The sequence below is a fragment of the Odontomachus brunneus genome, unplaced genomic scaffold, assembly GCF_010583005.1.
Source record: "Odontomachus brunneus isolate Ranch 3 - 2012 unplaced genomic scaffold, Obru_v1 Obru_scaffold_092, whole genome shotgun sequence".
Lineage (NCBI taxonomy): Eukaryota > Metazoa > Arthropoda > Insecta > Hymenoptera > Formicidae > Odontomachus > Odontomachus brunneus.
The window spans coordinates 1,244,947-1,260,654 of record NW_022639542.1 but is presented as its reverse complement, the minus strand read 5'-3'; the positions used below and the strand labels follow the sequence as shown (position 1 = coordinate 1,260,654).

The window sequence follows — 15,708 nt, the reverse complement described above, 5'->3', positions numbered from 1 at the left end:
TCCCTCTCGCCCTTCTCCCATAATTCATTCTTCGCCAGTAAGTTAGATTAAGCGTCGCGCTGCACCCTCTCGCTTTCGACAGCGGATCCGGAAGTATTTACTCACGGCCATATCGCGCAATTAGCCATGTTTTCGGGACAGAATTGCCTTTGAGCAACGGTCCGGGAATTACGGTACAGCCAATTAAGGGGCCAAGTACACACCTTCTCGTTAGCGGCGAGAGAGGCCCATTCAGTGATGGAAGAGGTCTCCCGCCGAGTTCCTAGTCACTCGCCATCGGCGAAAGTAATCTCGCACTTTGTCCGCGGGGAAGATTTAGCCGCGGTTGGGCACCGCTGCAGCCGAGCCAACCCAATTCTGGTATCACACACCGAGAGAGAGAGAGACAGAGAGAGAGCCACTCTAGACGGATTCGAATCTCTCTAGTCCGTCGTTCGTCCGCACAAGGCTAACCGCGCAGAAACGGAAGTTGTCGACGGCGAAAAGAAGGGAGATCGAATTGCGATTCGGATTTCGCGGCGATTCGGATTTCGCGGGAGACGCCGGGAGAAAAAAAAAGAAGTTTTAATGGAGGGAACACGTGCGGTGCGCGCACACAATGGCGCGATGTTACGGGGCGTGATACCCCGTTAACGTTGCATTAGCTACGAATAACTCAACGCTTACGGCAAACACGTCACGTTCGGTATATATTAAATATTAAATATTGTAAACTGAGTTCCGCCCATTCGTGAAGAACACTTAACGCGCGCATTATATCGAGCCTGAATTTTAATGCGAGCTTTTATTTCCCTTCTCTCTACATTGAATCGCGCAATTGTATACAACCTTAATTGCGCGCTTAACGCTCCGCGCCGGGCGATAAGCTGTGCTACGAGGAAACCGGAAAATTGTAAATGCTTTGAAAGTTCATGAAACCAAGAGAGACTTTGCAGGTGCGTAAAACTTTACGCCTGTTATTAATAAAACATGACTGCTGAATTAACTTCATTGCCTATCTCCCATCTTACGTTATACATCTACAGAACTCTACACTGAAAGAAAAGTGTCGAGTACTTGTGATTGTTATCGCACAGTGAAATAATTGGTCACAATTGTGCAAGAATAATCTAACCTGCATGGAATACGTTTAGAGAAAAATGAAGATAAAAATTTGATCATGATTTAAAAAGTACAAATAGCACCGAGATTCCTCGTAATCGTTAAGAAAGTTATAATAAATTTTTAAGGGTATTTATTGACAAGCTTAACCCTTAAAAACAGATAAAAACGCAACTACTATTACTTTTTTGCTAGATCATCATTAAAATATAGCTGTTAATGATCATAATTTGCAGTAAGATTAATCATTTCTTTCTCTCAGTGTAGACAAAAGTTTACGATCCATATAAATTCGCATTAAGTTGAATAAACATGATTTCTATATATACCCATCACCTCTAAAACTTTAAATCACTTTTCGTGTATGCTTTTGTGACTCACCGAAATACCGGGAACTGAGGAGCGCTCTGCTGCCATGTTCTGCTGTAGATCTGAAACAAAAAATATAATATTGCTGATTAGATACATAGGTTAATGGTTTAACGAAGGAAATACGCGAGATATAATCCTATAAGTCTTTGTAATCGTCGACTTGACAACTTTTATTGAAACGCATCAATTTTCGATCGTAAAGGCTTAAATACAAAAGCACAAGAAAAGTTAGGGCGAACCTACCTTCAGCGCGAGTCACCTAAAGGCCAAATCACACTAATAATTGGCGATAGATGATTGACGATTAAAGATTGGAACTTGATCAATTGGAACAAAGCAAGCCAAGGCTGAAGCTTGTTGATTTGTTAAAATCTAATCTTTAATTGTCAATCGTCAATTGCCAATCGCTAATGTGATTTGGCCTTTAAGCCCGTGTCACACTACAGATTGGAAATTGAGGATTGCGGATTAAAGATTAGATTTCGACGAATCAATGCACTTTGGTCTTGGCCTGCTTGGCTCCAACTGGTCAGTTCCAATCTTCAATCCGCAATCTTCTATCTCCAATCCGTAGTGTAACACGGGCTTTATACTGTACGCGATGGTACAGCTCGTTACCCCCCACTCCGCGGCTCAGATAAGCATAGTCACTCCACCCACTTGCTCGTTGCGGTCGTTCACCTCACTTTAGAAGCAAATAGTACGTCGGCGCGAGAGCGAGTGCCATCAGCGTCGTGCGAGCACGAATTCCGCTGAGTGAATCTAATGTACTTCACCATCAAAGGAGCATTGTCATTGTAATCGATGGTGAAAAAGTCATTCTCGCAATTTTCACCATCGCTTTTAGCGAAAATACTGCCACTTCTCCCTCGTTTTGAGTAAGATCTTCTAAGAAGAATTTACCTTCAAGAAACTTGAAAAGTATTGCACGTGAACGCGGCGTGCTCATAAAGTCTAAATATCAACGAGATATTTTTAATTTTTGTCAGTCTCATAATCGAAACACTCGATCGCTGCTTTTATACGTACTATTTTTCATCCCTATTCTTAAAACTTATAATTTATTCTCCAAATTTTTAAAAGCGAAATTTCGCTTGAAGAATATAAAATGACTATCGAGACACTCCAATACGAGTGTCTTTTCACTCATATAGAGCGAACTCTCCGCTCTGAATCGTCGAGTGAATATTTCTACTCGAAATTGAAGAGTTAATCCGACGTACTCCACCGTCACACAAGAGCATATCCACTCTAATCGATATATATGATCGGGAATATGGTCATATGGTGTCAAAGTCTATTTCAAACTCGAGTGAAAAATTCACTCGCGCGATCTCGAGTAGTGATATTTACGCTTCGATAAAAATACTGCCACTTTTCACTCGCTTTGAATGAGATTCCACTCCAAGAAATTTAGGAAGTACATAGCGGTGTGCCGCCGCTGTGAACCTCACAGCGCTATCTAATAAGGCAACGTGGTGGACAGGCGTCGATTAAACGCGAATTCCAGCCATTACTATGTTCTTCGACGTAGCGCGGAATACTTTTGCGAGTTATTCCGCGGGAATCCCGCGTGGGATATATAATATCCAGGCTGTTTTAGTTAGACGTACTCGATGAGTTGCGCATTCCCGGTGCCTGATAAGAAATTTCAATTCGCGAGTTCGTTACCACCCAGCACCATCGTTCGTTCCGTGCCTGTAATCCCGGAACGGCGCTTCCAGAATTCGACGATTTCGTAACAAGAAATCGGCGAACAATAAGACGGACCACGGTCGCTTGATCCTCGTTCCACCGTGGATTATCGTCGACGTGGCCGGTCTTAGGGGTAAGCCAGTATTCGTCTCTTCGAAAGAGAGTCTAGCGAGCGAAACGGGGTTGCCGGGAAGGCGCGGGAAAGCGCGGGAATGCCGGTGAACTACGAGAAAAAGAGTATTATTTCTGCAGCCGCGAACAGGCAGTAGTCGGAAATCGAGTCGTGGAAATCCGTCCGGAACGCAACGCGCTCTCCAAGAGGCGAGTGCACGTTTTACGTAAAACTCATGAAGTTACGACGGATACTTCGCCCTGGCTCTCCTATTTCCGCAGATATCCACCGTCCCGTCCGCTGCTGCGGCTGTTTTATCAGTAAAACAGCGTCGTGCACTGTGGTGTGTACGTGAGTCGAGCACGGCCGAGAAGATAAACCTAATCCCTACGGTCAATGGATTTTGTCGTTCGGCCCTTTAAAATTTATATGCAAGATCGACCTCTCTCCCTCTTTCTCTCTGCCTCTCGCGCGAAGAGAGTGCTTCTCTTCTGTTCCGTTTAAAATGATGTATTAAACTCGCGTGATAACGAATATTCTCGTAATGCAATTAATTCCCCGTTGCAAAAAGTATAATGAAACTTTTTTTCCGGGTGTTCTTCCGGCCGTTTAGCTTAACCCGTGTTGTCCTTATACGTTGACACTCGAAGTATCGCGTATGTAATTATCGTGCGCGATATATACATCACATGTATACACGGGGAAGAGACAACTTCGTTAGTGTAACTAAATTTTCTGTTACTCGGGGATCAAATGAGAAACTCTGTTGTTGGAACAGAAAGATTCCTGTAGGAGTTTCCTGCTCAGCCAACTGTACTCATGTATCTTAACCGAGTTATAATCCAGCTGGATGTTCTGACAAGTGTTTTCAGTAACATCGTTTTTCATCAGTGAATTTTTCGTCCGGTCGTTCAGTTGACCGAACTGAAATTTGTTTTTCCGTGTAACAAAGACCGCATTATTTCGAGCAAGTAATGAGACAATAAAGTAGAGAATTACACATGCGTAAATAATTATCTTAACACTGCATTAATCACCGTCTCTATTAAATACGCGTAGTTATACATGTCGTGTGTCCCAAAGGGACACGTGTTCATCAAATACGGCATAGCGGTATGCGGCAATCCACGTAGACTGTCGCGCATCACATTATCGTTAGCGTTCATTTGCAATCTGTAACGAGGCCGTTGCTCGCAACATACGTTAAAATGAGACAAGGTAACCGTTTGAAGGGAAGATTGTGGATTTCGGCTAAACTCAGACGAAGTGTTCGTTTATGAGATGATTGAATTAGAGTTAAATGTTTATTTGTTCATTTTTTTTTTTTAATAAAATAAACGACGAGAGAAACTGCCTGAGATGACTGCGTCCTCTCCGAACGCGCGACTAGTCGCATTAATTCGTTAACGAGTAAAATCGTCCCGATCGCACGCAGATTAAGCGAACCTCTGGGCCGCGCTTTATTATCGCGCACATTTCTAAATCGTGGGGTTCCGTTAATTTACCCCACCAGCTAACTCGTGTAACGAATCGCCGAAGTAAAAACTTCATCGATAAATCTCGCCAACTTCTCGTTCGGCAGGACTGCAATTTTTCGAGCGCGACACTGTGTTTTCGGACGAGATTGTTTTTGGTCAGAAACGAAATAAATCCGAGTGATAGTGCATTAATGTCCCCCGAAAATATATGAAATGCCATATCGTGCCGACATACGCGACACGCGGCTATCTCGACCGAATGAGAAAGTTAAAGTCACGCGGTCGACGTCAGGAGCCGGGCAAAAACTAATTTACATTCGTTATGTGAAGCGCTATTTGGAGCTCGTTCGTCGCCGTCGAAACGACCGTTGATGGTGGTGGCCTGAGTCAGCGATTAGGCGCTTAATTTAGCGGAAACAAAATGTTGCAAAACATTTTTCGATGCGCGCCTTTCTTAGGTGCTCGCGCGCCAAAATCACCAGCTACCGATAACTACATCCACTTTTCTTATTCGCGATTATATTTTCTCTTGCGTTCGTGCTTTTGCCCGCGTTCCGTGTCGTCAAATTCTTGAATGACACATTTCCATAATAAATGCGTGTTTTGTCGTAGCCGAGTCGAAATTTTAACCTGAGCCTTCCTTAACATCGATATATCCTAGAGAACCAGCGTTTACTGTGCGTATGTTTAATACACACAGAAACTGCACGCGGAAAAAACAATTCTGTTGACGCAACCAAATTTTCGATTGCTCAGGGACCAGACGAAAATTCGGTTGTAGGAACAGAACAATTCCTTTATGAGGCTTCTATAGTCAATTGTTCTCAGTTGCCTCAATTGAGTTCTGATATCGTTGAATGTTCAGACGAATATTTTCGGTTTCAACAACAGAAATATTCGTTTTCATAACAGAGATATCGCTTCTGATCATCTAATTTTCAGTTGGTTCCTATTTGGTTGCACCAACTGAAATTTTTTTTGCGTGCAGTCTTACATAGCACAAAAAAAACGCACGAAATATTACTCGCAAGTTCTCCAAAGAAGCATCTGTCGGCAAAATAGATTAAATAGAACAGACAACAAAATATCGACTTCAATATTCAATTTTTGTTTCTATACTGCATCGCTCGACTTGACCCGATTTGCATTGCACTTCCCGATTTCTTAGGTTTATAAGTATCGGCTGACCCGTGTCTGGTCGGCCCACCACGGCTAACTCGCCGTCTTATCTTCACAGGGTTCGACAACATCTGCACCTGCGGGGCTTCGCGGAAGCCTCTAAAAATACTGGAAATGACAGTCCGCCTGCGGACCACGATTCGATGGAGACGCGACCGTCGCCGGCACCGATTATCGTACGGAGGAAGACGGGAAATAGTGAATACACCGCTGTGAAAAATGGTCGTGATCAAAGGCACGTGTGCTTTTCGCCCTATTTCCAGCTCTCTTGAATTTTCGCGCGTAGATACCGCGCAGAGAACGCCCTTTCGTCAAGAAAGCCTTGGGATTATCCAAGTTGCGAAAGTAATTCGACGCGAAACAGCGCGAGAAGAAGAAGAAGTTCCGTGTATCTTACAGAGTGTTACTGTCCAAGCGAGGTTCCTCGAAATAATTCTTAAAGTTCATTAGCTTTCGCAGAGATCGATGGGTTTTTTGTCGTCGCTCCGTTTCACGCGAGCGCAAGCAGCAAAGTGAGACAACGTATGTCGTGTAAGGTGCACTCTTTTGAAACTTGCAGCGTTCCTGCTGGTCGTTGCCACTTCAAGAGCGTACACGCTTCAAGAGTCCGTCTCGACTGATTCGGCCCCGGGCGGTAACAATTGCTCGACCACCGACAGCTTCCTCATTCTTCCTTTCTCAAACGAGACGCGGGAAGGCGAGATGGACACGACGGCGGACGTGCTTACAGACGGCACGAAGAACAACCCGAACGTGTCGCATCCGCGGACGTTGACCTCGCCCAACGATTGGGACGAGAAACCGAGGCTGAAGTTTCCGAAATTCACCGCGGAGAAGCGTTACAAGATGGCGAGTTTGCATCTCGATAAGGGTTGGTTCGCCTTCGACTTTCTCAGGGGCTTCCTCTCCTTCATACAGCCTTACGATGTACCGACCGGTAAGACATAATAACGATAACGCAAATGGTTTCCGCGGAATCTGTTTTAAACTTGAGAGTCCTCCAACATACGCGTCTTTCGAGCAATTTATACTGAAATCGAGTGGTTTCCCTAGTCGTGTCGATTCACACGCAGACTATTTCGATAAAAAATGAAGAAAAACAAAATAGAGAAGAGAAAAAGCAACACACATTGCCACATCGCTCGATTCATTCAAACACTCATCCTTTATATATTTCTCTTTCTCTCTCTCTCTCTCTCTCTCTCTCTCTCTCTCTCTATATATATATATATATATATATATATATATATATATATATATATCTCAGCAAATTAATTTCAATAAATGATTGGAAATCGCGTAATCAAAGAGATACTCTACGCGTGAGCAGAGAGCGACAGCTGTGTGAAAAGCGGCGATGAACGACTCTATTGGTTTTCGCGGTGTACAATATCGCGCGGAGAACATATCGGGGGTTCTATTAATTTCTCGAATATCTCGTATTTCACCGCCGATGTGCGAGTAATTCTGAACATTTTGTCAATTCGATGTCGCTCGATCCACGTCGAGTGATGTAAGCCGGATAAATTTCTCGATATCGTTAAACTCTATTAACGTTTCTCTTCCAATTAGCGACGCGGAGGCAGGCAAAGAGAGAACGAGAAAGAGAAAATTATAATTCTTCTCGCTCGTTACAGAGCTGCTGGCGGACGTTGTGGAAAATCGCATAAGCGCCGGCAAATTGATCTCCGAGGTAAGGGAAAATCGCGCCGGGACCCGGCAATATTTAGCTACCGGCGCACGGTGAAGTAGATCATTAAAGGAAGCGCAAAGCTTCATTTATTAGTTTCATCCGGCCTCTCTCATGGCTCCGGATGCTCTCGACCGTCTCGTTTTGGGATGGGAATTTCCTCGGACGCGGCGCGCGAATCGCGAAATACATAATTTCCACGATCTACGACGCACGGATGCTGCCACAGTTAAGTTTCTCGCAAGCCTCGCTCTAACTTTTACAGTCTATGCACGTGGAAGCAGCTTTTCTGGGCTTAGTAGGCGTGTGCTGCGTACTGGCCTGCATAATACCTGGCACGGAACTTTGGCTCGCCTGTCGTCCAATCAGAGAGGATTACAAACCCTCCCGGCATCCCGGTGTTCTCGCATTTCTCCTCGCCGTTCTCGCCTTTATGCTCGGGTAGGATCTATGACGATTCTCCGTTCTTAGACACACCGCCCTCGAGAACTTATTACCCTCACTTCCAACCCAAGCCGTGTTCCCTAATTCTTCTATCCTTCTTGATTGCACGCCGCGAGTGTGTAATCGCCGCGAGTCCCGCGGTGATAAAGTTCCCCCGATTACGTCGACTTTTTACGTTAACACGAGAGAAATTCGCCGCCCATTTTACTATTTTACGTCCGTTACAAAGCCACGTTCTTGCCTCCTTTTGTTCTTCCCAATTTCTGTTAAGCAACTATGGAGAATTCGAGTGCACGTGGTACTGACGAAGAAGCATGCTTAGTTTACACACAAAAGTGTCAACGAATCTTCCTCTTCTTTTCTTTCGCCAATTTAACAATCGTGTTAGATTAACTGTGATAATAACAAGATGATACACGCAAAAAGAGAAGAAGTAAAGTTAGGAAGAAGGAGAATGGTCTAAGTAGGTCTAAGTAGCTATTCGTCTTACTGCGCGACGCTGGAAAACCTTTTAACGAAAGCGAGCACTCACTAAGTTATTCATGATCCTTCGCGCGTGGTACTCAGGTCTTGCATGGTGACAATGATAATATGCAACGAGACGGTGGGAGCCGGGATCGGGAAGCTACCTATGACGGTGGAGACGGCATTGCAGGACTTAAAGGACTATCACGCGGATACAACGTCGCAGCTGCGAAAGTGTCTCACGAGGAGCTTGGACGTGGCCAGTGAGGCGGTTCTCGCCGATCTGGACAGTGAGTGAAAATTCCCTTTTCGCAGTATTAAAACGCTCGTGTTATTAAGACGCTAGACGCGATGAGTTCCCTCCGGCAAAAAGAGTTGTCTCTTCCCCTCACGACATCCGAGCGCGGAGCAACATGCGAGAGGACTTTCAACCAACAGTATCAGCGCGCGACCACGGATGCGATTTCTGAAATGCTTACCGAACGTTGTCCCCTTTCCTCGTGTTATTAACACAAACACAACCATGTTACTATAATTGTGCTCTGTCTCGAGTACACACGTGTTTTCTCAGTCTCGTTACCTTTACTCGTCGACGCTCGACGTGTAAAAACTATCTCACGAAGCGCGAGAGAAGTCGGAAAATAAAGAGGAAACATTGAGATTATATAACGACAATGATGCGAGATCGCGTTACTAGAAGCACTATAACGTGCGTACTCCTGAAAGCTTGAAAAGATGAGAGATTCAGCGGGACGAAGTCTTCGTAATAAAATATTTACGCGTTTTCAAGATACATATTTTCTATGTTGTGTTCACTCTCTCTCCCTCTTTCTCTCACCTCGTTTGTGATCAGACGAAAATCCTACTGCAAAGAGAAACTTGTGTATTTGCGAGCCGACTGTTAACGGTAATAGAGAACACAGAACGAGTCGCCAATTAGTTAATTTCTGAAGGAGGTCGAGAGAGAGAGAGAGAGAGAGAGAGAGAGAGAGAGAGAGAGGGAGAGAAAGTGTATGTGGAAAGCGGAAAACCGCTTGCGGTTCGACTGCTAGAACTTCGCTACTTTAACGCAACATAGCGTCTGGTTGCAAGCGGCCTTCCGCTCTTGATTCTTGAACGTGACCGCAAATCGACCGGATCCATCGCTAAACGCCGTTAGGCTTATATTTAATGTTAAAATTCCGCCCGCATGTCCACGAATTTAATCGATTACGCCGCGTACGCATTAATCCGACCGCAAAAGCGACGCCAAAATCGCACGGTTTAACGCGACCTAACTATTTAACGCGGCGCACCGAGGCACAATCCAATCGCTAATTTCGGAAGCCACGCGTGTCATTCCAAAATTCAAAATTCAAACGTTAATAACACGAGCCAAATGTGGCTATACATATGGATATAATGTAATTGTGTCATAGAATTTTGTTTAATGGAAAATGTCGTTTCAGGAACAGGAGGATTCGGGGAAAGAATTGGATTAGCTAATCAATTAATCGATTAATCAAGCAATATTCTAACATTTTTCATTTTATCAATAATCTAAATCAAAAACGCATAAATCGTAGATTTATCGTACACAATCGAGTTAACGGTATTTTCCATTTTAAAGGAAGTCTACAGCAATTATATTTTTTGCGTCAAGACAAAAGTCTCTCAAGAGTTGCAGCGCAAAAATCGAAATCACCTGAATGTAAAATCGCATAATTAGCGCATAATTCCTATTTATTTTATTAATTTAAATATATCTATCCTATTTATTTTATTAAATTAATATTAAATAAATATTAATTTATTTTGTATTTATTTTTAAATAGCTTGTCATTAGTGTTGATGGAGAGCTAATTTGCTGTTAGCTCCAACTTGGCCTCCCAAAAAAAATTTTTTTTGATGTTTTTTTGATGAATGGAGGCGCAAAATTTTTAATATTATTTTCGGTGCGCACATAAATAGTGTATAATTATATGATTTTACTGTTCATTTTAGATTATTTGGGGGACCAGCTAGACAGACGTTATGAATATCATTTTTCCCAATTAAAAACCTTTTAGTAAAAACTGTCATGGTAGAAATTGAACAACATACGTATGTACGAATTTTTTCAAAATATAAAAAATGATTAAATATACAAACAAGAAGGAGCAACATCAGGTCATTCGGTTTTTAACGCTTGCAGCTCAAGAGAGATCTCAAAAAATGTAGATATAAAATAATATGTGACATTTAAATTCTCAAAAATTCTCCTGTTCCGTCCAATTACTTTTCATTCGTTTTGCATGCGCGATAGCAGGACATATTCACCGGTAGGAAGTAATTTCACCGTATGTGGTGACCAGAAACATTTTTAGTTAAATGGCGGATGGTATAACGCTTGAATTATATGTGCATTTATATTTATGATATGCCCGTGTTTGACGTATTCGCCAGCACAGGTTGGAATATTTTTAATCGTTTTCTCGCGAGCTAACAGTTCGCGGGATTTTCTGCATTATTTCGTTTACACACACACACACATGACGAAATTATTTGTTGTTAACGACATAACGATTCAATTAATTTAAAACATGCTTTCATGACAATGCAAAGGTATACTAAAGATGTAATGTTGTATTATAATCATTAAAATAATACCGCGTTCGAGAGACCGAACAAGGATGTCATGCATTTTCGCGATAGCGTACTGTTTTTTGATTTCGCTTTATTTGCGAAGCGTGATACTTCGATCATTATTGCGCGAGCGCAAAAGCTGTATCTTTCACGCATCTGTTATTTTGTAATGTATAAAAAGGAGCGACAGCACAGTATTTTTATTCTCGAAACGATGAGAGTCATATATCAAATAATCCTTTACGCTTTTCGCGGCATGGAACGAAGTGCGAAGCATACACGATCACTAGTTCATTCACCATCCTGTGTTCAAGGTGCATTTATCATAGTCTTGTAGTTAATGTTCAATATTCCCACCATCTTCTTTTTTCGAAAGCTCATTCGTGTTATCATTGATATTACCATATCAAATTTATAAAATTTACAAAATCTCGCATGAATAAGTGCGCATTTTCTATGTTATGCGTCTCTAGCCAGCGAAATAGAAGATAAAAGAGCCATAATACATTCAGAATATATCCACGATACGTAAAAGTGAAATATACATGAACCTTGACTTTTAAATTTCAACTCGACTATCTTTACCTTCGGCAAATTCTGTAAAATCTTTCTTTTAAAATTAAAAATTTCCTATATAACAAATAATTTATTTGACATACCTGAAAGGGTACGATGTATCACTAGCAGGTCTCGACATCTTGTCTTTCTTATTCAACGTTCTGCCAGCTACGCTGACACTGTCATTGACAATCACGCAAATATAACTCGGATCGGAGTAACGCATATTGAATCTTGCGATACCGATTAAAGCCGGTTTTAATATTTCACGAGCCGACGAAATATTTTGAACACCTTCCCGGCGAGAATAATAACCAATTCACTGACACACATATACTTTGCGGTATGGCTTGTTGACACGAAACAAAAAATGGAAAACCTCGGAAGATGACAAGACGCATGACGATATGTTTGGCCGCCTTAAAGGTCGAAATGTTTTGAAAGTGTCGATACTTGTGATCACTCGAACGTTCAGTGAGGGACTGACTATTGATGTTTTCGTTCTTTATGTCCATTGTTTTGGTACTGTCACATGACGCGTATTTCTTCGCGGACGAGTCGTTACATTTCGAGCGACGAGCATACCGGCGACGTGAAGTGTTAGTTACAATCCGCGTCGGGTGATAAAAATATTTCCTGCCAAGCGGCAAGGCTTACAAAAAATATTATAATAATATTATAATAATATTATAATAAATAGCATATCTCTAGGTATCTTTATTTTTACGAATAAAACGAAAAGAAAATTAAAATATTTCGTTGTCACTTTAAATATTTCTGTTAGTCAGACTCGACATAGCGTTAATTAACACACGTTTCACCGTTTCGCATTTATACGAAAGTAGCAGTGACAATGTCAGTGCCACAGCAGTTGATCTACCTAAAAGGTATACTCCGATTTCTTTCTAATTTAGTATAAATATAGAAGTACAAAAAATATCGACCATTCTAAGTTTCTATAGCCGAGATTCCAACTGAAATATTTAAAATCTGTGCTAAATTAAAAAATTATTCGAATCTTGGCCAAAGAAATTATTTGTATAAATAATTTTTTTAACTTTTTATGTTTTGTTTAAATATAAAAACACAGATTTGAAATATTTCGGTTGGAATCTCGGCTAAAGAAATTTTGGTTTATTTCTCAGCTATACCGATTTTGTTAAAATTATTTAATTATATCTTGTATTCGATTTTATTTCTTATGCATTTTTGTTATACTTGTTAATGATAGGAGTGAGAATATTAAAAAACTATAAACTGTCCATGAAATTCAAAATGGACCAAAATGAAAAAATAAGACCTAAATATTTTTTGTACTTCTACATTTGTGCCAAATTAGAAAGAAATTGGAGTGTAACTTTTGGGTAGGTTTACTTGTGAGAGACAAAATGTTGAATAGGAAATTCGGAAACGCAGGATTCCGGAACTCAGGCAACGTTACATGTTTCTAGGTGCGTGATATCACATTTATTATGCAATGCAATTTATTATTGATGTTTCGGATTTTAGATAAAAATTAAATGCAGTTAGAATATCGCGAGGTAACCAAATAATTAAAATAATTCTGGCAAATTATATAATTCTGTGAAATAAATTTTTCTTTAAACATCAAGATTAAGAAAGAGACGAAGTCGAGTAAACGGCGAAGTAACCATTTGTAGTATCAAAATGAAACAATAGTCTGTAGAGCATTGTAATGAGATACGATACTCCAAATATTCTTGAATGGAATTTTGCAGAATTAATGTTGCACCAAAATTTCGACACGGGTTAGCTCTGCCGAATTTCATTCTTATCCTTTAGCATTATTTATACAAAAGGACGAGTAATCTCGATCTAAAGAGAAGCCTCTTTGATTTTCTTGTCTTACTTCGTCTCTCTTTATCCTGCTCTCCCCCTCCCTCTCACTCTCTCTCTCGTTTCCTCCCACAATTTTCGTGTATATTCTATCCATCAGGAGCACACATAATACCTCATTCACGAGAAGAAAATTCACGCTATGCATTTTCAGTGTATTCATATAGTACAAAAAATAAGTAACGGAGATTCCAATTTAAAATCCAATCATGAAAGAATAAGAGCAAAATATAATTCCGTGATGTTAGTTAACTGTTGATCGCGAACGCGAAAATATTCGGCCGTATAATTCTTTAACCTTCGTTGTACCTTTATAATATGTAAAGATATAGATCTCATACAGTCACAAATTTATATTTGTGATATCAATGAACGTCACAACATATTTTGCAATATCTCCGGCGTCATTCTTTTTTCCATTGATTATCACTGAATTTCTCATTCCCGATTAATAAATCCGACAACTGTTCGACTCTGTTACTACTTGAGTGAATCGATGGTTAAAACAATTTTAAGAAATATATTTATTCGACACATCGTGTCGCGACAAACGCCAGTTCCACACACCGAGAATCGAGGAGAAAACAGTTTCAGTAATGTACTTATGATACTCAATGACTGCACACATCGCTGTTTCGACACTCCACTGTTTCGACACTGCATGACACTCATTTTCGACCAACAAAAGATACGTCAAGCGCAGAGCAATGTCGATCGACGTGTTAAGCTTGATCTACAATGTACTCTTCCTGTTTCTGGTTTTGTCTTTTTCTGGCTTGAGACAGAAAGAGATAAAGAGAAAAAAACAAGAAGCAAAGAGTACATTCTAGATCTAGGCTTAATTACGGATGTTTGATAGGAGAAAATTATAGACGTCGCGCAATGCACGATGGACACCGAAAATTCACGTTAAAACGTGTCGTGTTCTGTAAGATACACCTTTCTTTCTCTCTTACTAACCGACTATTTTCCGACCCATATAGCACAAATATTTAATAGATATCCTAAGAATATTCGAATATTCTTAGAAAGCTCTTAGGATATTTATTGAACATTGTGCTATATGGGGAGATTCGATGTCGTGTATGATTTTATCTTTATTTTATATATTCTTTCTTGATTACCACTCAATTTCTAATCTCTGATTAACAACGCCGATGATCGTCTAATTTTATTACTATTTGAGTCGGTAATAAGTGCAAGATAGACAGAGAGAAAGAGAGAAAGAGAGAGACATCGGCTCAACACACACCGATTGATATATACGGAGAAAAGCTTAGCTTGGAAGACACTCACATTATCTTCCGACGATCGCACAACGCTATTTCGGCATTCCCGACATTCGTTTCCGCGCGAGACTCGCTTTCGACTCTCAAAAGGCACGTAAAACGCAATATTGATCGATGTGTCGATGACTGTTGCTCGATACAAAAGGAAGATGACCGCGCAATGCATGACGGACGCTGAAAATGCGCGCCAAAACGTGAACGGAGTCGCCACTCTACAACGCGATCTTGCGAGTGGAATATACATTCCCGTGTCTCTCGTTTACTAATAGACCGATGCTATATTCCGAGATTCGATATCGCGTATCTATCTTTCCGATTATCTCATCGCATTTCTAATTCCCAATTCATAAATCCGACGATTGTCCGATTCCATTACTATTTGAATGCGTCAATAATAATAACAAGTATAAGAGACGCGTCGCGACAAGCATCGGTTGTATATATCGAGAGTGAGGAGATTACTGCCTAATGATGTACTTACGATACTCTCCCGACGATCATACATCGCTGTTTCGACACTCCCGACATGTATTTCCACGCAAGACTCACTTTCGACACTCAAAAGATACATAAAGCACGAAGCGATGTTGATCGATGCGTCAATGGCGGTTGCTCGGTGCGAAAAGGTCGAAGATGCCCTCGCAATTACTCACGTACGCCGCGCTGCTACAACGGCGACATCTGTAGGCTCAATCCCGCGGCTGCATACGATTAGATAGATCGATTCGATCAGATCGGCAATTCGACAGATCGATAACGCAAATTTTCGATCACATTCATTTCTAGTTACGTAGTGTCAGTAGTGTTTATTAATAATTTAGTGGCGTTGCGTGTGTGCCTATGTGTGTGTGTGGGGGGGGGGGG

The 15,708-nt window shown here is 41.2% G+C and overlaps 2 protein-coding genes across 4 annotated transcripts in view; one reads left to right on the top strand and one right to left on the bottom strand.

Annotated features, from left to right (window-relative positions):
* Nucleotides 1-15,461, bottom strand: part of LOC116848300 (trace amine-associated receptor 9) — a 112,326-nt gene extending 96,865 nt beyond the window's left edge. Inside the window, exons 1-2 of one of the 2 annotated variants that reach the window (XM_032824226.1) lie at nucleotides 15,326-15,461; nucleotides 1,483-1,532 (exon numbers count right to left, since the gene is read on the bottom strand). In XM_032824226.1, the coding sequence (XP_032680117.1) occupies nucleotides 1,483-1,518 (36 nt within the window). In that variant the 5' untranslated portion in view covers nucleotides 1,519-1,532; nucleotides 15,326-15,461. The remainder of the gene's footprint in view (nucleotides 1-1,482; nucleotides 1,533-15,325) is intronic. The other variant, XM_032824223.1, reaches the window with a different exon arrangement.
* The window catches only part of LOC116848298 (prominin-1-A), a 33,974-nt gene continuing 24,292 nt past the window's right edge, over nucleotides 6,027-15,708 (top strand). Inside the window, exons 1-5 of one of the 2 annotated variants that reach the window (XM_032824218.1) lie at nucleotides 6,027-6,172; nucleotides 6,497-6,874; nucleotides 7,575-7,630; nucleotides 7,893-8,068; nucleotides 8,639-8,826. In XM_032824218.1, coding sequence (XP_032680109.1) covers nucleotides 6,157-6,172; nucleotides 6,497-6,874; nucleotides 7,575-7,630; nucleotides 7,893-8,068; nucleotides 8,639-8,826 — 814 coding nt within the window. In that variant the 5' untranslated portion in view covers nucleotides 6,027-6,156. The remainder of the gene's footprint in view (nucleotides 6,173-6,496; nucleotides 6,875-7,574; nucleotides 7,631-7,892; nucleotides 8,069-8,638; nucleotides 8,827-15,708) is intronic. The other variant, XM_032824219.1, reaches the window with a different exon arrangement.